At 40.9% G+C, this 26,440-nt stretch overlaps 1 protein-coding gene across 1 annotated transcript; it reads left to right on the top strand.

Moving 5' to 3' along the window:
- Positions 1-434: 434 nt before the first annotated feature.
- mtr (5-methyltetrahydrofolate-homocysteine methyltransferase) lies at positions 435-25,752 on the top strand. The gene is made up of 33 exons (XM_031739741.2): positions 435-937; positions 1,637-1,848; positions 1,960-2,049; positions 2,898-2,967; positions 3,059-3,151; positions 3,565-3,671; positions 3,877-3,936; positions 4,757-4,851; positions 4,961-5,061; positions 5,276-5,337; positions 6,172-6,239; positions 6,318-6,397; positions 6,774-6,886; positions 7,022-7,162; positions 7,889-8,074; positions 8,151-8,330; positions 8,602-8,718; positions 9,014-9,154; positions 9,221-9,310; positions 12,158-12,310; positions 13,488-13,595; positions 13,752-13,852; positions 14,750-14,817; positions 16,161-16,281; positions 17,748-17,829; positions 19,581-19,679; positions 19,893-19,968; positions 20,778-20,933; positions 21,654-21,853; positions 22,004-22,204; positions 22,814-23,006; positions 23,933-24,045; positions 24,369-25,752. The coding sequence occupies exons 1-33, from the start codon at positions 895-897 to the stop codon at positions 24,456-24,458; spliced, it is 3,810 nt and encodes a 1,269-aa protein (XP_031595601.1). The 5' UTR covers positions 435-894; the 3' UTR covers positions 24,459-25,752.
- Positions 25,753-26,440: the final 688 nt, after the last annotated feature.

The raw sequence follows: 26,440 nt of genomic DNA, 5'->3' as shown, positions 1-26,440 counted from the left end.
ACCTGAATACAATTAGCAGGTCATTAGCAAGAGTATAGAACTTGACTGCATGCTGGAGTGGCAACCCCTAACCCTACTCAACTAAATTTAAGTAAATGTAAGTGTTTGGAAAACTGTACGTCTAAAAGTACTTTTATTGCACCATGTTCATTCACTCATGAGCTGCTGTAACATGAATCAAATGGCTGAACTGCCACCTCAGCATGCAGTCAAGTTCTAGAGTCTTGCTAATGACCTACTAATTGTATTCAGCTGTGTTGCAACAGGGACTTGGAAAAGTTTCAGGACACCGGCCCTCGAGGACTGGAGTTTGAGAGACCCCTGCTGTGAGCCACATCAGTAGTAATAGTGGGCGGGGCTAGAGCCCTAGTCCCGTTCATAGCGCCGACACGTGTGGCTGTGTTTCAGCTGACTCTGCGTATTTGTTCCTTTGAACACTTTGTATTTTGCAGCGCGGGACTTAGAGGCGGGCTGTGGGCGGCGCACCCAATAAGATGTAGACGGGGTTACTGCTGCTTTTGGTGTTGCTTTTTTGCATTGGCTGAACAGAAGTCATTTTCATGTTGCATAACTTTTTATTGGGTGGGCAAGTCGCCAGATAGGGTGGACTGATCTCATATCTGTCCGTGGAATGAGTCAGCCTAGAACACTGTAACAGGGAAAGTTTTCTAACTCTTGGCTCTGAGCAGTGTCCAAACGCTACTTTCCCCTTTTGAGGTGAAACCTTTATTTTGAAATAAAGAGACCGGAAGTGCTGCCGGCGACCCTCGAATCACTGAAGAAGCTTCGACAAAATAGGAGCGAGTCGGCTGGATAAGTTCGAATAGTTCGGAAAAGATCATTGTGCTCCTCAGACGGACTGTGAGGCTGTTTTCAACAGCGGTTATTTACAAGATGGCTCCCACTAACGTCTTGCAGCCGTACTCATCAGAAGCGGGTAAATATACGGAGTGTTGGCAGCGGTAACAGGTATCTGTTTGCTAAACTTGGTGCTGCTGCTACTGTACAGGGAACCACTTACTAAAACACGTGTTCAGCAAGTATTACTTTCCATTCGTATCACACATGTGTGCGTTAGAGCGTGTACTCCTACTACTGTACAATCAGATGTGAAGCACGTTGCTCACATGTCCCCATAATGTACATTTTAAAATATGTATAAAACCAAATCCAAGTCATGTCAGTGCGTGTTTACTCTGCCGTGACGACATTAAAGAAGAAAAGTCATGAATAATTACAGAATGCCTCGTGCCTGTTTTTTTTTTTTTTTTTTTTTTTTTATTTTATATAAAGAAAAGCGTTTCAATCATAAACTGATGTAAAAAATAAATAAATCAGACAGCAGGAAATAAAGTTTGTGATGGTCCGAATTTTCAAAAAGTACACTTGCTGTGTTTGTATATATACACCATGTAGTGATACTGCATATGTGAAAACAAACAAACAAAAAACAACAAATAAAATCCAAAGAATGTTTAAGTTATGCTGAATAAAAATCCAGCCGTCTCACATTTATGACCTGCAGGATCACTTTGACAAAGTTTCTGAGGTTTTTTTCTTACTTTCTCCTGTTATGTGTAATGTGTAGTTTGTCATTCTATAACTGCATGTATTACTCATCCCATTTTCTGCTCAGGATGCAGCTGCCCACTGGAGTCAGAGTTGAGAGCAGTGCTGCAGCAAAGGATCATGGTCTTGGATGGTGGAATGGGAACTATGATCCAACAGCAAAAGCTTGAAGAAGAAGATTTCAGGGGGGAGGAGTTCAAAACACATACACTGCCACTGAAAGGCAACAATGACATTCTCAGCATCACACAGCCAGACATCATTTACAAAATACACAAGGTTGGTTAATCCAGTCATCGAAATGGGAATCTTTGCACTTCGCCTGCAGTGTGCAGATATGTAATTGTATTTATGTGCAAGCTTTGCTTTCCTCATTTTGGCTGCTTAAAGGAGTACCTGCTGGCTGGTGCTGATATCATAGAGACCAACACGTTCAGCAGCACGTCCATCGCACAGGCAGACTACGGACTTGAACACATGGTATGATGTCCCTACTTGACCACAGCTCATGCTGATATGTGATTCTGGATGTAGGTCAGGGACACAGAGGGGTTGGCTTGACTGTATTGTATTCTGTTTCGGTTATTTTCCATTACAATTGACTATCACCTCTGTGGGTGGGCTAGTTTATAACACGGTGGCCCAAAAATTCCCATGATATCCTTTGTATGAAACACAAACACAACACAACAATGGAGGACATCCAGGTGACCGTCTGACCGCTCTGTGGCTTTTATAAAAGAATCAAGCCAAAGAAGGAGTCCCTCTCATGACTCAGTGATGTCTCTCCCTGACAAGTCAGTGGCAGGTAGTCTGTTGACGTCACATTTTCAGCTTAACTCGGCTTGCATGGAACCATGCTACCTAATGGAAAACCCTGAAAAACGAGTGGAGTCGAGCCAAGTAGGTGCTACTGGAAAAGAGTCTTAAACCAGAATAATGGTCCCTGTCCCTTCTCCTTTTTTTGCCATTAGAAAGAGTGCAGGGGTAAAACATCTAGGTCACTTTGTTATTGTTTTTTTAATCTGCTAGGTGTAAACCACTAGAATTTATGACCAAGTCATTTATCCTTTTATGGAAGGAAGTCGTTTTTCAAGGCCACCTGTGAATTTCAGGTTTTACCTCAGTAAAATATCTGTGTCTTCAGTATTTCTTTTATTATATTGATTTATTTACTGTTCAGCTTAATTTTATGTGCTGTAACAAAGAAAAAAATTTAAGTATATTACCACACTGACCTTTTCCACTGAAAACATGAGACATAATCATTTCAGTATATTAAGTAATGACTGTTTGCTCTAAAGTGTAAACCTGTGTGTGTTGTGTAGGCTTATCGTCTCAACAAAGCATCAGCACAGCTGGCGAGGAGGGCAGCGGACGACGTCACCAAACAATGCGGTCAGCAGTACAGCCACATATTACTGTCACCGGTGTTTGTACAATCCTGGAGTGACAGAGAGTTGATCAGCACCTTTGTGTTTGTTATCAGGTGATAAACGCTACGTGGCTGGGGCAGTGGGTCCCACCAATAAGACCTTGTCTGTTTCACCATGTGTGGAGAGACCAGATTTCAGGAACATCAGTAAGACTGCTAACTTTGTGCTTTGGCTTCTGTCGATGTAAATGTTAGATAAGTGAGATGTTTTGTTGCTGCATATGTGAAGAGATGAGTGATTGGCTGAGGAACTGCAATTAATGTTGTGACTGTTTGCATAATATTGTGACCCTTGGATTACATTACAATTAATAATCACAGAAATATTAGCAGGATGAGGAAGAGGAATATAAGGAATTCCAGCTCTGGTGTTTGATGCTTTTTTCTGTCTTCCTATCTTAATTCATTATATGTTTGATTCAGGAAGTAACTCTGGGCTGTAGACTCAAATCGAATGATGTCATTGTGCAAATGAGCACCATACAGTATGTAACTGCAACTAATAAAATGTGTGTGTGTGTGTGTGTGTGTGTGTGTGTGTGTGTGTGTGTTTTCTGCAGCATTCGATGAGCTAGTAGAAGCCTACTCAGAGCAGGTACGAGGGTTATTAGACGGGGGAGTGGACATCCTTCTAGTGGAAACCATCTTTGACACTGCCAATGCAAAGGTGCCCCTCATCCTGTTTAAATAGTGATAATGTTAAGGTTAAAGGATTAACACTGAGTAACGCACTGATGAATACTTCATTACAGATGAACTACTACCATTACTACTAGAATTTCAACTTATTCCACTAGTAGAGTGTACTTTTGAACTTTGCACTGTATGCAAGTCTTTTTTACACTCTTTCTACTTGATCATTGTATCTGCAGGCTGCCTTGTTTGCAATCGACCTGTTATTTGAAAAGAGCTACGAACAAAAGCCAATCTTTGTAAGTCTGGTTCTTTATTCATCTCCACCCTGCATGACTTTTAAAAACTGTTTACCTCAGTTAGAATCGATCGAAATGTGGACAAGCACACATCGTTAAGGCTTTATTTTCAGAGTATTCTAGTCTCAATCTCACATCCTAGAAACCTTGCTCATAAGTTCCTAAAATTGAGTGTTTCTCTAAATGTAAACACCAGAATATTTTATAGAAAGTAATGCAGTTTGGTACTAATTCATGGTGCATCTCAAAAATGAGAATACTGAGGAAGTCCAGTGTTTTGGATCAGTTATTTAAAAATAAACCAAAGTTTAATATCCTGTAGACACACTTTTAACCAAAAAGTATCATTATTATGTGCTACAATGTCTCCGGTGTGACGTTTCCACAGGCTGATGATTTGGGGTGTCATGTGATCTGCTGGTGTCAGTGGTGGTGGGTACACTGTGTGTCAGTGCAGCCAGGAGATTGTAGGACACTTCATGCTGTTTGTTGACAGACTTTAACCTTTCCAACAGGCCTTAGCACCTGCCCACATATCACTACAGGCAGCATTTACTCCACATGTGTCCAAACAAAGGCTGATATTCCCCAGACTTTTCTTAAAAACTTAAATATAAGAAGGATTATAACAAAACCTAATAAATGCAGCATAAAGAACTTTCTCTGTTTTGTATTTAAAAAAATCCTTTAATTTAAAGCTTAACAAAGATGTTTTTAGAACTGGCTGAAAAGTATTGAAGAGTGATTCTAAAATCAGTTCAGCCTTAATAAGTTGTTATTAAAACGCTGTTGTTGTAATCTTTTCCCGCTCATCATACAGATCTCAGGGACCATTGTGGACCGCAGTGGACGGACTCTGTCTGGTCAGACCGGAGAAGCCTTTGTAGTGAGTGTATCGCATGCTGAACCGCTCTGGTGAGTTACTGTACTTCAAACCAAGCAGCTGCTCTTCTAAATGTAGAACAAACCAGTGATGTGATACAAATGGCTTCCCAGTAAGACCCTTCCTCCTTTCTTTGTGCAGTATTGGTCTGAACTGTGCTTTGGGGGCAAAAGAGATGAGACCGTTCATTGAGGCCATAGGGAAAAGCACCACAGCTTTCATTATCTGTTATCCCAATGCAGGTAAGACACACTCTGTGTAAACAGCAAAGGACACACAAACCACACAACATCTCAACATGCTGAAGCCATGATGATTTTGATGACACACCTCAGGTTTGTATAGCAGGTTTATCAGTGTATGTACATTAGTCCAGGCAGTTCCTGTTGCAACATCTTTCAGACCCTCCAGGAAGATGTGATGTCATCATATCTACATGTTATCTTTTTCTGTTAGGCCTTCCCAACACATTTGGAGGATACGATGAAACTCCACAAGTAACAGCCTCCAATTTAAAGGTTTGATTGTGATTTTTTTTGTTTGTTTGTTTTTTCCTGAGTGACATTTAGGTGTAAAGCAGTACAGGAAGGGTAAAGGAAAACCTAGACCCCTGCAGTGAAGGGTGCACTTGTCCCCTTAGACTGAGTCAGAGTGATTAGCTTTACTCTGTCTGAGCAGAATGATGACGCAGAGCTAGAGGGTCCCGAGCTCCAACCCAGATGGGTCGGTCTGTGTGGAGTTTGGAGTTTGTTAGATATCTTCTGTCTGTACTCGCACAGGTTTCCTCTTGGAGCTCTGACTTCTCCCACCATTGGAAAAAGATGCTTGGTTAACGTTCCCTACGTCAACCTAGGACACTCTCACAAGAGAAACTCCTGATGTCTTGATGTTAAAATATTCATATATTTTTTTAACTTTGGCCCTTCCATAAGCCAAAGTATTACTGGACAAGTACAGAATCCCAGGTTGATCACCTGTAGCTGACCTCATTGACAGCACTACATTTCTCAGCTTCCATGCAGGTGCTACTGTCAGCTTATTCAAGCTGAAGGCCTGCCAGCTGCCATCTAGTGTGACTGAAAACAATATTTAAAAAAAAAGGAACGTCTGGGGTTGCTTAGAAGTTGTGCTGACTTTGTTTCTGTGGAAAATCTATGTCGTAACCAGAAAGCCGTTTTAACCCTGTGCTGTAACCTTCCACATAACATGTAACTACACATTGGGTCAGCGCAGCGATCAATGAATGAAGGTTATGGCGTTGGGTTAAAATGGGTTTCCGGTTACGATGTAAGTTACGATGAAGATTTTCCACTGAAGCATAAATCAGTCATAAGACTGTCTCATGTCTGCAGGAGTTTGCTATGGATGGACTTGTGAATATTGTGGGAGGCTGCTGTGGAACTACTCCATCACACATAAGGTCAGTATCATGTTTTCGTAATAAACGTCTGCCTTAAATATAACACTCCAGCTCTTCTGTTTCCCTCCTCCCATACAGAGCCATATCTGAAGCAGTCAGACACTGTGTGCCGAGAGCTCCTGCTGCTGATATTTATCAAGACTACTTGCTGCTCTCTGGTAGTAAAACCTCTCGTTACCATTTGTAAACCTGTAGAACGACACACACTGGGTAGAAACGGTCTCCAAAGTGTTTGCCAGTCAGACTTTTAAACTTGTTAAAATTCTAAACTGATATTGTCAGTCAGTTTATAAATTCAGGAGTTTTGATCAAAGCAAAAGCTGAAAATCTGAACGCTGTTCTGCTTTTATTTACGTCTCCTTGCTTCTTTTAGCAGGAGACAAAGTTTCAAACTTCAAAAAAATCCTAACATTTAGTATAAACATGCAGAACCTTTGACAGAACAGAAACGGTTGTTCTAACCTCCTTGCTCTGCTCAAGAACTGCTTGTTGATTTAACTTTATGCAGGACACAACGTATCCTTTTGTTTCCAGGTTTGGAACCGTTCACCGTTGGCCCACACACCAACTTTGTAAATGTCGGTGAGCGCTGCAATGTGGCTGGGTCACGCAAATTTGCTAAGCTGATCATGGCTGGAAACTATGAGGTAGTTAATTTAAAAATATTACCTGAATTTATTTGTATTGTTTTTAATATTAATGTTGTTCACTTTCAGAAGTTAGATTATGATTGTGATTGTTAGGTTTTTAATTCTTAACTGGGTTTTCTGTGTAATGTCAAGGAGGCTCTGAGCATCGCTAAGGCCCAGGTGGAGATGGGAGCTCAGGTCCTGGATATAAACATGGATGAAGGGATGCTGGACGGACCAAAAGCCATGGCTCGATTCTGTAGCTTCATTGCTTCTGAGCCAGATATTGCACGGGTAGGACATTCAAAGGCAAAACATTCATCTGTTTTTGACATGTTTAAATGTGTATATATGAGTACAGCACTGAACTTATAAAAACATTGTAGAGTTATATTACAGAAATAGAAGTACAGTCTGAACGGCGGCAGAGCCTCAGATGAGGCTATGAAACACTCCCCTGCCCCTTGCAAAGATGGTGAACATGTTACCTGTTAAATATCAGCAAGCTTCAGCTTTGGCTCTGAGCAGACTGACGAATGAGAGCAAGGTTTTCACATAGCTGCTTTCAATCAGTGTCTTTATGTTAACTGAAACAACAATATGCTTCAGTTCTCTATTACGCTTCATGTTTTTCCTAATCTGTCAGGACCGAGATAAACTGAGTGATAATGAGATGTCTTTGTGTTCAACAGTTTCTAAACATACGAGTAAAGCTGTACTGTAGTGCAGGTATAAAATACTGTTGACCGTATCGCTGACACTTTGCTGTTAGTAGAAGAGCATGGAGGCAGCTAACAGCAAATGCAAAGCTGCTATTGAATAGTGTAGTAAAGGCTTTAAAGACGACTGTCTGTTGTCAGCGATACCCGATTCAGGGTTCTGGGTCTGATCAGTGCATCAGCGGACATGATGATGTACGCACTGCAGGCTGTTTTTGTTTCTTACCAGGTAACAGCTAAAGAATGAATTCAGTTAAAACCAAGCATCTTGTACTCCTTCAGCTGTTCTTCCCTTCCTCAGGTTCCTCTGTGTATCGACTCCTCTAACTTCTCAGTCATTGAGGCTGGGCTGAAATGCTGCCAGGGGAAATGCATAGTGAACAGCATCAGTCTGAAGGAGGGAGAGCAGGAGTTTCTGCTCAGAGCTGCCACTGTGAAGCGTTATGGAGCTGCTGTGGTGGTCATGGCTTTTGATGAGGAGGGACAGGTTTGCACATGCCTTCGCTTATGTGGACACAGACAGACACACATGAACTTGCTGATAAGCATGCTGTCCTCTGCAGGCCACAGATACGGAGCGCAAAGTGGAGATTTGCACTCGTGCATACCAGCTGTTGGTCAACAAAGTGGGATTCAACCCAAACAACATCATATTTGACCCCAACATCCTGACCATTGGTACAGGCATGGAGGAACACAACCAGTATGCAATCAGCTTCATCACGGCCACTAAAATTATTAAGGTAGAGACTCAACACAAAGATTTCCATCTGTGCTTTAGTAGCCACATTACTTACAAACCTCATCTTCCTATAATTTGGTGTTTCTAACTAACTTAGGGTGCAATATTTATTTAGTAGATTTCAGAAACTGTGCTTAAACTAGTTTAATCAGTTATTTGAAGCTTTATTTAATTCTCCATCAGTTCTTTAGATCCACATTAATCACAACACAAACCTTTGATTCTGGTTGGTGTAACCATGATGTGTTTTTTGCATCGGTGTTGATGTTTAGGAAACATTGCCAAGAGCCAGGGTGAGTGGAGGTCTGTCCAACCTGTCCTTCTCTTTCCGAGGAATGGAGGTGATCAGAGAAGCTATGCACGGGGTGTTTCTGTACCATGCTATCAAGGTAAACATGAAGATGACTGGTTGTAGTGTGGGCCTTCATTTTTGTGTTTTGTTATTATTAGATGGAGTGAGCGTAAACATTTAAAGAAAGAAAAAGAGTGAAATTGCCTGTGGAAATTCAGAACGTTCTTACAAAGACTTGCAGTGTACTTGTTGGAACCCTGTAACAACAAATGATCTTTCTATGAAAATTTGCCTTCAAATTTAATGAGCTACATAAAAGCCTTTAATTGGTTCTTAGAAATAAGAAGTTTGTCTGTGTTAGCTTTATGTTCCTATCCACTGTGCTGTGACAGAACGGTATGGATATGGGAATAGTGAATGCAGGGAACCTGCCTGTTTATGACGACATCGACAAGGAACTGCTGATACTGTGTGAGAACCTCATCTGGAACAGAGATGGCGATGCTACAGAGAAACTGCTGGCCTATGCACAGGTACAGACACGCATGCCACGCAGCACCAAGCTGTTGTTGCTTTGCTTGACAGATGTTTGTTAACAGAGCAACGCAAAAGGAGGGAAGCAGATCATTCGGACAGATGAGTGGAGGGAAGGAAGTGTAGAGGAGCGGTTGGAGTACGCTCTGATTAAGGTAGGGTAATCTGATGTTTCTGCTATACAGTACGGTTTTAGTTGTGAGAGAAGTGTCACAGTGGTTTCAGCAGGTAGAGCTGTGTGCCTTGGATAGAAGAGAATAGTCCTTTATTGTTATTGCACATGTACAACGAAATTATGGAGCTGCACACCAGCTGTGCAGGAATAAAATATAAATAGTAATAAATAACAAACAGGAGAAATGTGAACAAAACCAGAGAAAGTCACAGATTGGAAAACAAAGTGCTTGAGTTGTGGGACCTGTTATCAACCTCCACTGCTGCAGAACAGCTTTAAACTGTTAACCCATGTTGTCGTCCCTGAAAAAGGCCTTTTTGTTTAATTCTGAAATGTACATTGTTCTTCAGTTTTGGGTGACCATTTTAACCTCTGGCAGTTCACCACTTACCTTTGTTCCATTTCAAACTATTCATCTGACTTGAATGACTTGAGTTGCAGTAAATAACTGGAAAAATTGGGGTGTTCTAAAACGTTTGATCGGTCGTGTACATTTATATCTCTTGATGCATGCTCAGTCATCCTGGTAAGGAAATCCCAAAAACTTGATTCATCTGGACGTTTTCAGTGGGAGAAACGTTTCCTCACTCATCTCAGCTGACTGCAGGTAAACAGTACATTTGCACAATGACTGAAACTAGCACCACTGAGTGAACAGTGAGCTGTGAGGTCAGTTCATTGTTCATTAATATTTAAATTGTCACGAGCATTGATCAACAACCACTGAACAAAGACCACTGATCAACGATGAGATTTGATTTTCACCCAGGTGTCATCCACATACCTGAACCACTGACTCGCTGGTGTTCCAGGGTAGGATAGCAACGCCCTCTTTTCCACTTCTTCCATGTACAAATTGGCCACAATGGGTGAAACTGGGGAACCCATGGCACACCCATGTTTCTGCCTGTAGAACTGACCCTTGTATGTGAAATAGGTGCAATAAAGACACAGTTTAGAGCAAAAACACTTGGTTGGTGCTGAGAGTGGTCCTGTTGCTGAGGTTGGGGTCATCCTGTAACCTCTTACGGACTACCTCCAACGCTTCTGTGACTGGGATGCAAGTGAAGAGAGATGTAACATTGTATGAGACCGTGGTTTCATCTGCCTCCATCATGACATCTCTCACCTTCTCAACAAAATCCAAAGTGTTCTGGATGTGGTGTTCAGGTGGAGGATCGAAGCCAGAAACTCTGAGATGTTATAGGTGACCGAGTTGATCATGCAGACAATCGGTCTTAAAGGTGGACTCTGATTGTGTATCTTCGGTAAACCATGCAGACTTGGTGTAGATTCCCCTGGGTACAGCCTGTGGTATGAGGTGCGGTCAATAACATTGTCCTGTTCTATCACCCTCTTCCTGTAGCCACTTCCCGGGTCTCGTTTCAGGGGCTCAGAAGTATTTTCGTCACTGAACAGTGACAAAATTTTCTCATGATAGTCTTTCTGGTTTAGCAAGAAAAACTAGGCTGAAACTTTCATCCATAGTTGCTCTGTTTTCTGCATTATTCGTTTGCTTATTACCCACCAGTCTACTCTTATGTACAGCTCTGTCGGCTGTACATAAATGATGCCAAATTGCAAAACTCTTAGCTGTGTCTCTATTCAAATCTCTGTAACTTTGCTCTGCTTCACTTCAGCAGCATCAGGTAATGTTCAGATGTTGATTCATGATTTACTTCATTTTTTTAACTACTGCAGAATATTTTAAAGCGGCTATCTGCTATAAAAAAAACAGGCTGGAAAACCTCCTTCATGTTTTTCTGTGTTTTATCCTCAGTTACTTTGACATAAAGGCATCTGCTGTGATGCTTACACCTCTGATGAAGTCTCACAGTCTCAGCTTTCTTTTCATAGATATAAAAATATGGATATGTGCTGATAAATGATCAGATTTTTAATTTTTCTGACTGTCTGAGGCAAAGTTTCCCTGATTCAAATCGAATCAATTCTAGAAATCTGTGGTGATACCCTGCCCTAATTCAAACACCTTGTGAAGAGTATCTAGAAGCATTGTCAGTCTCTGTCAGATCCTCTTGAGGTGAATGGTTAATTGTTTTTCAATGGTCGTGACAAGTTGCATAATTATGATCCAAGATCTGACCTCACAGCCCATTTGTACTCCAGTGCTGCTAGTTTCAGTCATTATCCAAATGTACTCTTTATAACCAGCAGTCGGCTGAGACTGAAGAAGTCTTGATAAGTTTGGTGACTTTTGGAGCCTCCCATTAATTTAATGATTAAGAGCACGCTGTGAGGTGTGGAAATGTCTTGGGTTTTATTTTGGTGGTCAGGTGGGACGACGCGAGGCTTTAAAATGATGTTTTTGACACTTGATGAACTTGTGGAATTGGATTAAGTTAACTTTCATTTACGTCTAAGTTGTAAGAAATGATTGGGTTGATTTTTGGTTTTTATTTTACCACAAAATAAACACCATTAATTTTTCAAAGAATCAAGTCAGAAGCGCGTTCTGAAAAAAAAACCACCCTTTGCCACCCACGGCCTTTTTTGGAGCACGGCCATGACATCATTGCTTTTCATATTTTTCATTAGCCAATGCCATAGATATTTTTAGATGTATCTGTTTTCTCATGATCACATCCTAATTTATTCTTACTGTAAGAAAGGAGAGTGAAAATTTCTGGCTTTTATCTTTAATAGTTTGTGAAGTATTCATGTTCAAACATTGCCTCAGAATTCAAAATTTCATATATGAAATGTATATATATTGACTTTGACCCATAAAATTTTCAGGTTCTTATATTTTGAAAATTTTCCTAACATCAGACATTATTAATGGTCGGTCTTGTATTCATGCTGTTAGGGAATAGAGAAATATGTGGTGGAGGATGTTGAAGAGTGTCGGGCTCAGGTTCACCGCTACACTCGACCCCTTCATATCATTGAGGGACCCCTGATGAACGGCATGAAGGCGGTGGGAGACTTGTTTGGAGCTGGAAAGATGTTCCTGCCACAGGTACGATGATGACTTTCAGTGCATGTGGTCTGGCAGTCCATTATGTTAAAGTTTCACGGTGAACGCTGTTTCTATGGCACAGTGTGGGGAACAACTTTAGCTTAGCTTTGACTCAAATAAAATGACCAGTTTTAGTCAAATATCCTGAAAGATCCCCAAGTTTATTTCAGTAAATCAGATAAAGCTGTCTAAATAAGTTATTATGGCTAATAAAGAAACTCAGTTCATCACCAAATCCTTTTTTTCTTTGAATTAGAATAGAATAGAATAGAATAGAATAGCCCTTTATTGTCATTGTGTATGTACAATGAAATTGTGGGTGCTCCACATGAACTGTGCAGGGATAAAATATGAATAGTAAGACAGCAGGAATAACTAACAAATGAGAAACGTATGAAAACACCAGGAGGGAACACAAAAGAAAAGGCACGAATTAGAAGAACAGGTTGCAAAGTGCTTGAAAGCAGTGCAGTGGACTTGGTCTGTGGAGAGTCCGTATGTGAGTGGCCTGGGGTGGGAAGTGGGGGGGCGGTTAGTGTTTGTTAACAGTCCAAATGGCCCAGAGGAAGAAGCTGTTTGCGAGTCCTGACTGACCTGAGGTGCCATCCAGAGGGCAGCGGGTGGGCGGGCTTCTAGGGGTCACCTGTAATGACCCTGGTTTTCCTCAGACAGAAGGATTTGGCGATGGCTTACAAGGATTGCAGAGGGCAGCCAATGATTTTTTGGGCGGTGTTAATTACTCTGTGCAGCCTTCCTGTTCCCAGTTGTGGCCCTTGCTTACCAAACACTCAGGCAGTAGGAGAGCACGCTCTTCACTGAGGGCAGCAACAACTTCTGGTCCAAGTTATTCTTCCTCAGGACACGGAGGAAGTGCAGCAATGGTGTTGTGGGTCTAGGTGAGGTCGACGGAGATGTAGGTGCCCAGAAACCTGAAGGTGGAGACAGATTCCACCCGTTCTCCATTTATGATTGACCTTGTGTGTTGCTTCCATACTGTGTTTAATAGGATTGGGAACTCTGTTATAGTAAATGCAGCTTACTTGTGTCTTCAGTTTATCTTAGTGAACCTTTGTAGGAATCTTTCCCCAGGAGGTTTTTATCCTTCACTGCATTAATCGTTTGACTGTTTCTTCCTATATGTGCAAAAATGTCTGAGTCAGCACTCATGTGTCTGCAGGTCATCAAGTCGGCTCGTGTTATGAAAAAGGCGGTTAGTTATTTGATTCCTTTCATGGAGAAGGAGAGGCAGGAGATCATGGCTGCATCTGGGTCCTCTGATGAGACGGTCAGTGCATTTAGTAGAAGACTTCAAAGCAGTTTCTACAAATGTTTTCAAAAGCTGGAAGGAATAAGAAGTGTAGTCCACATCGACTCCATGTCACTCAGAGTGGTCACGTTTGCTGTGGGCCGCCTCCTCTCATTGTTTTCTCTTTGTCTGTAGGATCCCTACCAAGGCACCATAGTGCTGGCTACAGTGAAGGGAGATGTCCACGATATTGGCAAAAACATTGTAGGCGTAGTGCTGGGTTGTAACAACTTCAGGTAAAAGTAGTTTGCTGCTGAGCGTCCTGCCTTTTCCCACTAAACACATTTATATCATAATCTGTGTACTTGTAGCACTTAAGTGGGTGCAGCTGACTGAACTTGTACTTGCTTTAATCAGTCGATTGGTCGGGGGAATGGATTTGAAATTATGCGATCAAGACTATAACAAAGTGTCATTTTTCAGCCTTAAGGGGATTAACATTAATATTCCACTAACTGGGTGATCCCTCTATTTACAGACTGCAGTCCTCTGAGGCTGCATGTTAAGCTCAGTGGTACTGTCAGCACTGCACTCAATAGTTCAAGTGATTTAGTTCACCTCACATTGCCTTTTGATCCTCCACAGGGACTAGTGTTGCATTGTGGGAGAGAAGTGGAAACCATCCAAATTTCACTGCTCTTTAATAGCTGTAGTCCACTGCGTGTGTGCTGTTGCACTTGCATGCTGAGTGACATGAAAAATCCTTTACTGTGAATTGTTAACTTAAGAGTAAGACAAAAATATTAGAAGTTTGAAGTAAAAATTTGTTTTTGCACTCTTAAATAAGAATTTCTGCAGTTGTGTAATAATTTATAAATTCTCAGAGAATATTAGGAAAATAAAATAGTTCCCGTAAAGAGAAAATAAGACATGGACTCTATATGCTGGAGTACCATGTAAAGGTGGTGGTGGGTTAAATTCTAATGGATGACTGCTACCCCTGACCAACTGGTTAATCCATAACAACAGACATCACGATAAAACATCCGCACTAAGCTGTCCTAGGTTCTTTCATAGATTTGTATCCTTTCATCCATTGTCAGTACTGCATATGCATTATATTCACATACTTTCTGTATTCAGCTGAAACAGACCAAACTGATTGTCCTGCTGCTTCTGCTGTTCTCATTCAGAGTGATCGACCTGGGTGTAATGGTTCCATGTGATCAGATCCTCAGAGCCGCCGTTACACAGAAAGCAGGTATGGTTAGGTAAACTGTAAAGTTCAGACTGACAGAAAAGTTATGGAAAATTTAATTTCACAGAAGTTTATTTCATAATGTTAAAATGTTCATCCAAGCGGCCTTCATTCATTACTGCAGCGGTCCCCAACCCCCGGGCCTCGGACCGGTACCGGTCCGTGAGTCGTTTGGTACTGGCCGCGAGAGTTGAGGTTCAGGTGTGAAATGTATGGTTTTCAGGGTTTTTAATCGGTTTTCAGCATTATTTTGTTATCGTTTTTATCGTTAACTCGGTTTTCCTGGGTCTTTTCACGTGTGTTATGAATAAATCTTCTTTTTTTCGGTACCGGTACTAGTTTTATTTTGTTGGATTTATCCGCGACACCTTAAAGGCCGGTCCGTGAAAACATTGTCGGGCATAAACGGGTCCGTGGCAAAAAAGGTTGGGGACCGCTGCATTACTGGACATTCCTGGCACTTAAGCAGTAGCTAGATATCTTTAGCCTAGTTTTTGCCTTTTAGGCAGAATTAAAGTTACTCAGCCTGTGTGGTGGAGCTGCTCGTGGGTATATCATGATGTGTCAAGGAGAATTTGACAGGTTTTATACTGACTTGCCTGATATATAACTGTTGTTTCCTAAATTTGAAAGCCAGCTGAGTGTTTCAAGGTAAGTATCAGTAAGAAATACAGAGTCTGAGAATGTGTCCCGCAAGCAATCTCAAAACAGTTTAATTGTTCTATAAGCATTAATAATAATCCTCAAACAGGTAATCTGCTTGCATTTAGTTTTCACGTCGGCTAAGCCTAGGTTTAAATTCTGTTTTTATAGTAATTCTATAGATTCTAGTAATCTGTCAGATTATTGTCCTAATGATAGAGCAGTCACACCGACGAGTCTGTGATCTTACATGATGATGGGACATTTTGTTGTTTTTGTGTACTAACATATTAAAAAGCAGGACAACTTATAATCATGATAGGACTGTAAACAATAAAAGGTTGGCTAATAACTGGTTGGAGGAGATCCTCATCATTACAAACATTAACAGATTAGTGTGTGAGCACAGCAGTGTATGGAGTTTTTTGTTGTTATTTAGACTTTTGTCTTTTCTCTCTAGCAGCTGGTTCAGTTTAGATGGTTTTCACAGATTTTCATGTTCTATGAATAGTTGAAGAAAATTAATATATACATTTAAAGAATTTACTTAGTTGATTGGATCCTAAACCTGGACATTTGTATGCGTTGTTATTTTTGCATGTATTTTTCAATAAGACCCTTTTAAGCAGAAGCTCAAATTGTTGTTGCAGGATTAAGACGTATTAGTTTGTAACAGCATTTGTGTACTTGCTTTGGTACCTCAGATGTCATTGGTCTGTCTGGTCTTATCACCCCTTCTCTGGATGAGATGATCTATGTGGCCAAAGAGATGGAGAGACTGGGAATGACCACACCACTGCTGATTGGAGGAGCCACCACATCAAAGTATTGCATACCTACAATCACAAAGCTCTAATTCTGAACTAGACACAATGTACTTTTATGCCAGATTTGGTTTAAATCTGGTATAAAAGTACATTTTATAGTTCAAGTCAAAGGTTACATGTAGCAGATGCACTAACAGTCGCTCACATTTTTTTATCTCTGGGAGAATTTAGAGTCCCCAATGAAAACGGAAGGAAGGATTTGAAAAAGCATTGCAGGCCTGACAAAATGCACCCGGAAAGTATTCACAGGGCTTCAGTTGTTCCACAGTTTGTCCTGTTACGGCCTGATTTGTCTACGTTTGTGTTCAATTAATTTTGATCATGTGAACAATATGCAGACGTTCATTTAGGGGCAAAAAAGGAAGAAAAATTTATTAATTTTCAAAATTCTGTAGACAATATCCCATAATGATATTATAGTTGCCAGTGCATATCAGACCACAAACCAAGCCATGAAGTCCAAGGAATTGTCTGTAGACCTCTAAGACAGAATTGTATCAAGGTACAGATCTGGTGGAGAAACATTTCTGCAGCATTGAAGAGCTCAGCGGACTTAGAGCTGACCTGACCAATCTCAGCAAGGTACACTCTGAAAAAACTCCAGCATTACTTTGTGGAGAGAGAACTTTCCAGAAGGGCAGCCATTTCTGCAGCATTCCACCAATCAGCCTTGAATGGTAGAGTAGCCAGACAGAAGCCACTCCTCAGTAAAAGGTACATAACAGCACCTCAAAGAAACCAGGAGAACCAAAGTTCTCTGAACTGATGAAAGAACGGTTGAGCTCTTTGGCTTCATGTCTGGAGGAAACCAGGCACTGCTCTTCACCTGGCCAGTACCATCCCTACAGTGAAGCACGGTGGTGGTAGCATTATGCTGTGGGGATGCTTTTTGGCAGCAGGAACTGTGAGACTAGTCAGTGTCAAGAGGAAGGTGAATGCAGCAATATATCCTTCATGATAACCTGCTCCAGAGAGCTCTGGACCTTGGACTGGGGTGAAGGCTCCAACAGGACAATGACCCTCACAGTCAGCTAAGGGGAGGTAAAAATAAAAATGTATCTACTTTGGAATAAATGACAAAATGTGGAACACGTGAAGCACGTTGCATACTTTACAGAATCACTGTAGGCTTTGCAGTGAGGTGATATACTATAATTTCCCAAAGTAGCCAAGCTCTGATCTCAAGTATCCAGATCAGTTAGTTCAAATGTAATTTCAGAGTTGTCACAGCATTGGAAACTATCCACAGTGGCCAAAACAGTTTTTTATTCTTTTGTTTTTGGTCCAGCAGAAAAAAGCTTTTTTGTTGTATCCACTGGGACTGACTCACTGATGCAGTCCATCTTCTAGAGGACAAACTGCATCAGGCTCACCACAAATGTTTGAATAGACAATCGTGATAATGGCTGTAAGCAGAAGCGCAGCAGTCAAATAATAAAGAAACCTGTACTTTTTGTTTGGTAGGGTACACACAGCAGTGAAGATTGCCCCTCGCTACAGCTGCCCCGTTATCCATGTTCTGGATGCTTCCAGGAGTGTGGTGGTGGTAAGAACATCTGCCTGCCTTGACTCTAACTTTTCCATGATCAAGAACAGTGGATGGCAAAAAAACATTAAAATTGTGAACGTTTCTATACACATTTGACTTTAAATAACAGTACTAGCCTCAAATAAATCAAAATAAAATGGTCCATGTAATAGCTAATACTGCTTTGAGGGGAGTAGTTCAACTTTTTGCATCAATCAAGCATTGCAAAATATTCCAAATGCTTCATTAAGAAATTGTTTAAGAATCCTGTATGGTCAAGTTTTAAACCACACAGGATCTAAATCTGTTTTTCCAACACACAGGCTAAAATCAGCTTGTGTGGTTACATATTGTTTAAGGCAGGGGTCGGCAACATGCGGCTCTTTAGTCCTTATACTGCGGCTCCGGGTGGTTTGGGCAAATAAATTAGAAGTATTTCGCTGAAGTGTATTTTATTTGTGTTTAGTTCTTTTTTTAACTTGTAGTTCTAAATTGTCAGATTATTGTGATTTTGAAATATAAAAATACAATTATATTTTATTATTTTTCATCGCTCAAAATAAGCGTCACACTCGCGGAAGCCGGTGTACCCGCCGAAACGCCGTGCATTTATCGAGACTTTCAACCCCAGGTAGGCCAATTATGGATCTTCGGATCCACATTATGTCAGCAGCTGTTCTCCACCGTGAACTATGTTAAAGACAAACACCGCTCCCGCCTCACAGATGACAGCTTACAGTCCTGCGTAAAGCCCTCGAAAGCCCCGATTTGCAGACGCTGTGTGCAGAGGTTCGGGACCAGAAGTCTCATTGTAAACATATCACAGCAGACCCGACGATGTTTCCATGAACACGCTTTTCAGCATCTCTTTATTGACCACTTTTCACACACGGTTGCTGTACGCATACAGCCGGCTGTAGCTTTCCAGCTCACAGCCCGACAACACAACAGCAGAGAGAGCACAGACTTTAAGGCGGCGAGGCGCGATTGCAGGTGCCGCTCAGGTGCGTCCGCCTCCCATGCAGCGGCACTGCAGACCACGCCCCGCCGCACGCATTAACAAGGTAAAATACATATTTAGGCAGAATTTTGCAAATATCTATTTTTTTTAGCAGCATAGTGCTTTTTTTTCCAATTACTTTTTAAAAGTCAGGTCAAGGCTCCAACAGCCCAAAGGTGATATAAGGGTGGCGGCTGAGAACAGTTTTTGTTTGCTACATGGATCATTTTAGTTCAGCTGGGTGTCTTTGCTTTTGTTATATTTCTTTAAGAGTTCAAAATGTGTTAATTACATAAATAAAATGTAATTTTCTCTGTAGCACTTCATGGATTTTATAAGCAGCACACCTTAGTTTCTCTGTGGATTCTTTTAAAAAGCAGTTAAAAACGTTTCTGTTCAAACAAGCCTTTTGTTGATCTACGCATTTTATATTCTTTACATTATTTACATTTGATCTTTTACATTGTGTATAATGTCTATTGATTGTATTGTTTATTTTAATATTTGTGTACAGCGCTTTGTGACTGCCTGTCTGTGAAAAGCGCTTTACTTAGTTACTTTAGATGTTCACACAAAGCACAAAGGTAAAAAACAATATATACAGTGTTATCTTCATTTTAGATTTCAAAAAGTATTTGCGGCTCCCAGTGTTTTCTTTTGCATGGAAACCGGGTCCAAATGGCTCTTTGGGTGTTAAAGGTTGCAGACCCCTGGTTTAAGGAGTACAAAATGTGGTGTTTACTTCACTTTTTTATCTGGTCTGTCTCAGTGTTCACAGTTGCTGGATGAAACAGCAAAGGAAGAGTACTTTGAGGAGCTGAAAGAGGAGTATGAGGAAATCAGACAAGAGCACTATGATTCCCTGAAGGTAAAAGCAGCCAGTAGAGAAAAAGAAACCAAACATGGAACATTTCCTGTGGCAGCAATGTGACGACACAGTGGTTTCTCCATCCTTTACCATTGTACAGCAGAGCTGCTGTTAATGAAATCACATACTTGACTGTTCGTGGCACATGTGGATAAATGTAGATCACAGTGAGTTATACTTGTAACATAATCAACTGTCTCCCTGTGTGTTCAGGATCGCCGTTACCTGTCTCTGTCCCAGGCTAGAGAGAAGGCATTAAAGATAGACTGGCACTCTCTGCCCAAGCCAGGCAAGTCAAGCAATGACCAGTAGTAGTTGTTACCTAATGTGTCAGATTTTAATAAGGTGCTAAAATATTTGCATTTGATGAAGATTGAAATGTTGCATTGAGGGCTGCAGCTATCGAATAATCTATAAATGATTCCATCGATTAATCATTAAGAAATACTTTTGTCTTGTTGGTGAGCAATAATAAATATTCAAAAGAGAAAAAACGCAGGTGTTTCAGAATGAACTGCTCATTGGCTGAAATTATTTCAGTTTTTTTAATAAAAGCGTTTTCTGAACTGCGCTGCAGATTACTGCAGATTTGTATGCTGTGTAAAATAAACAGCAGTGGATGGAGCAGCTACAGAGTTTGCTTTTCTTCACCTCACAGTTTGTTGATCAGGTGCTTTGATGAAGAACATCTGCTAGTGTTTAAAAAAACACTAGCAGAAAGAAAACTCGTTTTCTTTCACTCGGCGCCTCGGTAATGGCTCCGCCTCTTTGCTCTTCGTGATGTGTAAACAGACTCTGGCTCCACGTTAAACGTTGGTGTGGTATCAGTGTTTCTGCTTAAAACTGGAGGCTCTGTGGACTTAATGTGGTCAGACCCTTTATTCATGCACTGCTCCTAAATACGTTTGTATTGCAGATTGTTTTTAGTTGCAAATGTGGGTGAAACGCTCAAATTTACATCGTTTAAAACTTAATCTAATTCTTCGAATTACTCGATAAATGGTTGCAGCCCTAGTTGTTCTTGGTTTCAGGTGCTGAAACAAGCACACACAGAACTGTGATTATGTGAGCATGCATACAGACTTCTCTGTGTTTCAGTTTGTCCTCAGTTCCTGGGCACCCGTGTGTTTGACTTGTACGATCTGAACAGCCTGCTGGACTTCATCGACTGGAAGCCGTTCTTTGATGTGTGGCAGCTGAGAGGAAAATACCCCAACAGGGGATACCCGAAGATCTTCAATGACAAGACCGTTGGTACAGGCTCAGTCAGGGTTATTTAGAAATCAGTGTGTAAATATAATAATATACAGTATATAAATATATACTGCACCTGTACAGTAGGAAATGGTTGAAATTCAATTATAAATGGATATGAGTGGAGTACAGGAGAGGAAAAAAGTCTGATTTTACTAATTAATGAATCAGACCATACAAGCTAAGCCATGAATAAGTCTTGAACCACCCTGTTATTTGATTACATTTGCTTCCAAGTGTTCTTAAGGCTTTCTGAAGGTCTTTCAGGGGTTTTCTTTGTACAACAGCTGCCTTTCCACTCGTTTTGGGCCCAGTTCTTGTACCTGATTTGTACCTTAAGCGCTGTGGTACCAGCAGCCTCTTGCAAAAACACATAGCAAAGATAACACAGCTTGACAGGCATGAAATAGTGTTCTTACAGCAACAAGGCGATTTCCAAAGAACTATTAACTAAAAACTTGGGATGTCTGGGCATGTGCAGTGCTTCCTCAAAAATGTAAGGAAACTCGTCAAGTGGAAAGAAAAACGTCTACAGCAAATGACCAGTATCAGAAAGTCATGTCCTTGTGAAATCCAGTAAAAACCTGTCACAGAAGCTTCATCAGAAATGGTCATGTCTTGAAAAGTAGAATAAAAGTATGAAGCTTCAAGAAGATGAAACAGTGGATGAACAGAGGATCAGTGAAAGTGACTGAACTCTGTGATCTTTGGGTACTGCAGGTTCAGAAGCTCGCAAACTCTTTGATGATGCCCAGCAGCTGATCCACCAGATGATTGACGACTGCAGAGTGAAGGGGCGGGGCCTGGTGGGATTCTGGCGTGCCCAGAGTAACGGTGACGACATCAGGGTGTACAAAGATGACGTCGCGGTGGACGGGGACACAGAACCCATCGCCACGTTCCACGGCTTACGGCAGCAGGTGAGGGATTCTGATTTACCCTGCTGCGACAGACATCTTTATCATCTTGTCCTATATAACACTAATTATTGTAATATATTAATTTTTAAACACATACCCGCCTTCTTTCTGTCAGTGTTCTTTCAACAGTGTTGTGTATTTGTGCTGCAGGTGGAGAAGGATGGCTCCTCCTCCGAGCCCTACCTGTGTGTGTCTGACTTTGTGGCCCCTGTAGACAGCGGTGTGGCAGACTACATTGGATTGTTTGCTGTGGGTGTGTTTGGAGCTGAAGAGCTGAGTCAGCAGTTTCAAGCTCAGGGTGATGACTATAATAGCATCATGGTCAAAGCTCTGGCCGATCGACTAGCTGAGGTACTGTTTCCTGAAAAATATTAAAAACCATACTTTATGCAGCAGATCACACCTTTTTTTCCTCCTTAGGAATTAATTATACCACAGTACAAGCATCATTGTTGGCATGGTAACTCTAAGGTTACTTGCAAGTAACACCTGGTTAGCCATCCTTTTGTTTCAAATTCATGGCTTGCTGGCTTGCTATTTTAAGTCACAGCCACTAACTGCATGGGATCCTAGGGTTTCCTGTTAGAGATACTCTGTTTTAGCTGTCAGCCACAGTCTTTGCATTGACTACTAGCACTCATCTACATTATACTGCTCTGATCAGTCAGACATCTCAGTTGGGATTGTTAAAGTCTGATGAATAATGGAGTATGAGAGTCTACAGTTTTGTTTAGGGAAGGGAACTTCTGTATATTATGTTTTTCAAGCTGACACCCTACTTTCTAATCTGTGCTTGCTGGCGTTCTGTTCACCTCTGGGGCATATAGTCCTTTGATGTCTCCAGTATCCAGAGGCAGCTGGATACAATATGGGAACAGTGTGTCCATGTTATAAACACTCATTATAGAGGTGTTCTTTTCATTCACTCATTTCTTCTTTGTCCTTCTGTCCACCATGAAGGCATTTGCTGAAGAGCTCCATGCTCGTGTGCGCAAGGAGCTGTGGGGCTACAGCACTGATGAGGCTCTGCATACCTTGGATCTCCACAGAGTTCGATACAAAGGAATCAGACCGGCAGCTGGCTACCCCAGCCAGCCCGACCACACAGAGAAGACTATCATGTGGAGCCTGGCAAATATCCAGGAGAAAACTGGTGAGAACATCAAAGACGACATCATATCTGACTCCCTGAAATGGATCCATTGTTGCTTAAGTACAAACGTTATGCTGAACAGTATTGCAGTAAATAATCTGAATTACTGGTTTGTGAAGGTCAAGTCAAGTTCTGCAGCAACTGCATGATGCTGTGATGTCAGCATGAACCAGAACCTTTGAGTTTTGAACAATCTGGATAAACCTTAGATATTCATTTTATTAAGTACAAATTTAAAACAAATTTCAAATCTTCCAGTTTTCTGCCTGTGTTCAAATGTTCATACACTATAAAGAAAATTAAAATACTATGAAAATAATCAGATATGCATAAATATCTTTCTGTATTCACATTTTTATCATGAACATTTGATCAAATCACATTACTGCATATAATCCTCAATCATGGTTTTAGTTTCACACCCTCCAAACTCGAGCTGCAGTTTTTAGAACTAAACCAGGACATGGATTCAGGTGACTCTCTAAACCTATTTATCATGATGACGATATGTTGATATTGTGCATTCATGTGCTTCAAATCACCTTTTAGAGGAAAAGTCACACTCATGCAAAAAGCATACAGGTGAGAGTGCTTTTACATACTCTTACCTGTATGCTTGAGATTACACATCGGGTGTTACATCTGCACAGGGTGCCAAACAGAACAGAGCACTGGTAGGCTGAGCAGGTAATGATCCCCTCAGATGTAGTGCATGTAACGGCTTAAAAACCGTCCCGTAAATGTCAGTTGAGAGGCTAACCACACTATTAACAAAACACTGCCAGGTGTAGTTTTTTATGCAACCCACTGATCTGCTGTTTCTGTCTCATGGACATTTTATTTATTATATTTTTTCCATGTGTACCTAGAGTTGTGTGGGTGTTTGTTTCCTTTTTGTGTTTACTTGTGCATTTGTGTGTTTGTAGGCATTGGTCTGACGGAGTCCCTGGCCATGACACCTGCCGCCTCTGTGTCTGGACTTTACTTCTCCAACCCTCAGGCTTCATACTTTGCTGTTGGAAAGATCACCAAGGAGCAGGTATCCATTGATAATGTACCTCACTGTACATCAGTACACCGTTGAACATGTTTACTAAAAAGAATGTGTGAAGTATAGTTTAATTTAACAGACTGGTCTGTTTTAAATCTAATATCATGATTTCTTAATGTCTTAAAACTGAAAAAAGAGAGATGTCCAGTTCCTGTGCTGCTGTCTGTTTTGTCCATGTCCTGGTCTTTCTATGCGCTCCATTTTTACCTGAATTTTTCTGCTCATACACAAGCCAAACTTAGTTGATATGCTACAGGTGTCTTCCCAAACAAGAGTTAAACTTGTGACCTCTGTGGGCATCTCATCTGTAGGTGGAGGACTATGCCAGCAGGAAAGAGATGAATGTGGAGGAGGTGGAGAGATGGCTCGCTCCCATCCTGGGTTATGACAATGAAGTATAAGCTGCAACAGAGGATCAAGTTTACAGTCCAACCATTCCACTTTGGCTCCCATGAGTTGTTACTGTAACTGCTGTCACTCCCTCTCACTGACACCCCAGAGGATATTCTTTACCAACCTGTACGAAGACACAGGGCCTCAGACTTTTCTATTACGATAAACACTACAAGATGTTTTCCTGTAAACAGGAAAACATTTCATGCTAATTGTTGACAGTTTATCCATCTGTCGGGTACTGGACAGATGGACATAGTGGGGTTTTTTTTCTTTTTATTGCAATTTTTTAAAAGCAAAGTGCTTAATTAAAACTACAGTGCTCTTGCTGCACATTCAATGGCCGATTTCAATATGTGCAATTAAAGTTTAATACTTGTTGGAGAAGACCATTTACATATGCCCTCAAACAAAGATCACTTAGAAGAAGTGAAGCACAGAAGGAGAGATCGAATCAAACCAATGATACTCACGAGGGCTCGTTAATACCAACTGATTTTACTCTGTAAAGAGAAGATTGTAGATAAACACGGAATATATTCAAGTTTTAATTTCACGTTGGTCATTTTATTTCTAAAAATTTAGCAGTATTTTATATGGAAACAGAAATGTGCTGGCATAATAGATAACGCACTAGTAACAGTCTGTTGTTCAAGTTTTAAAAAGCCACATATACATAATACATTTCAAGCTCGTGTGTCCACAACTGTTCTTTGTCTGCACATTTAGGCAAATAAGACGGATTATGTCAGGTTATAATGTTGTTTCTGTCAAATAATTTTGGTGCTAGTTGCTTCAGTCAGACTATTTTAATATTTCAACACAAGGGTTGGTGATCACTACTGTTTACATTGTGATTTTTGTGTAGTTTGTTTTATTAACATTTTATCAAAGTAAATGTAGTTTATGGATCAGTAATAGATACTTGACAGAGTAAAGGAGAAATATGAAAGTTGCGGGAATGACACAGTTGTTGTTGTTATTAAGAACATTTTCTGACATAAACCATTAAAAAAAAAGTTTCTGGATATTTTTTCAGTGTCATTATGATGACAGCCAGTGTTAATCTTAAACTGCCTGGGGTCCAGTCATCTTCAAATGTCAAATCAGGAGATTCAACAGTTGAAAGATTTGCTGGTTAAGTGTTCTTTACAAATCTTAATGCTGCGGTGTCCATTTAACGTTTTTATGGAACTTTGATACTTTCTCAGTCCCTTTTAATTTTACATACTGTGGCTGTGGATTTCTGATAATTCATCTTCACAAATACTGTAAAACCAAAATAAAACAGTCAAGCTTAAAGTTGGCTCTGTCTTTTTTCTGAGTTTAACTTTCAGATTCACCTTTTTGTAGAAGCAAAAAGTCCATCTGTGAAAACAGAAGGTGTCTGATGTGTGTCTTTGACATGGACAATGCCCATAACACAAACCTCTGGGAAAAAGTTATGAAAGTTGGGATAAAGAGAGGTGAGATGATTGGTCAGGACCAGAATGACTGCATGCCAAGGATGACTACAGATGGAATCTTTAGCAGGTCCTTGTCAAGAGCTGTAGGAATACTACAGATGCAGTGTTTTCTTTGAGTGTTGAGAGAGGAAATACAGAGAAGAACAAAAGGAGTTACACTGTGTCTTTGTCTTCTAGAGAAGGCATATGATAGGCTGCCAAGAGGGGAACTGAGAAAGTCAGGAGGTATAGAGAAGTATTTGAGGATGATACAGGCGATGTATAAGGACGGTGAGATGTGTGGTGCAGGTCAATGTGAAGAATACATCAGGGATCAGCTCTGAGCTTCCTTCTGGTTGCAATAGTGATGGGTAGGCTGACAGCTGAGGTTAGGCAGCAGTGTCCAAGAGCCTGGAGGGAAAGGAATGAACGTTAGTCGAACCAACACGAAATACCTATGTTTGTGTGTAGATGGGTAGAAATGCAGAGTAGAGGCAGTGAACATAGATCAGTTTTACGTACCTGGGCTCAACCATCCAAACCAA

This window comes from Oreochromis aureus, linkage group 8 (genome assembly GCF_013358895.1).
Source record: "Oreochromis aureus strain Israel breed Guangdong linkage group 8, ZZ_aureus, whole genome shotgun sequence".
Taxonomy (NCBI): Eukaryota; Metazoa; Chordata; class Actinopteri; order Cichliformes; family Cichlidae; genus Oreochromis; species Oreochromis aureus.
This window is presented reverse-complemented; position numbering and strand designations above follow the sequence as displayed.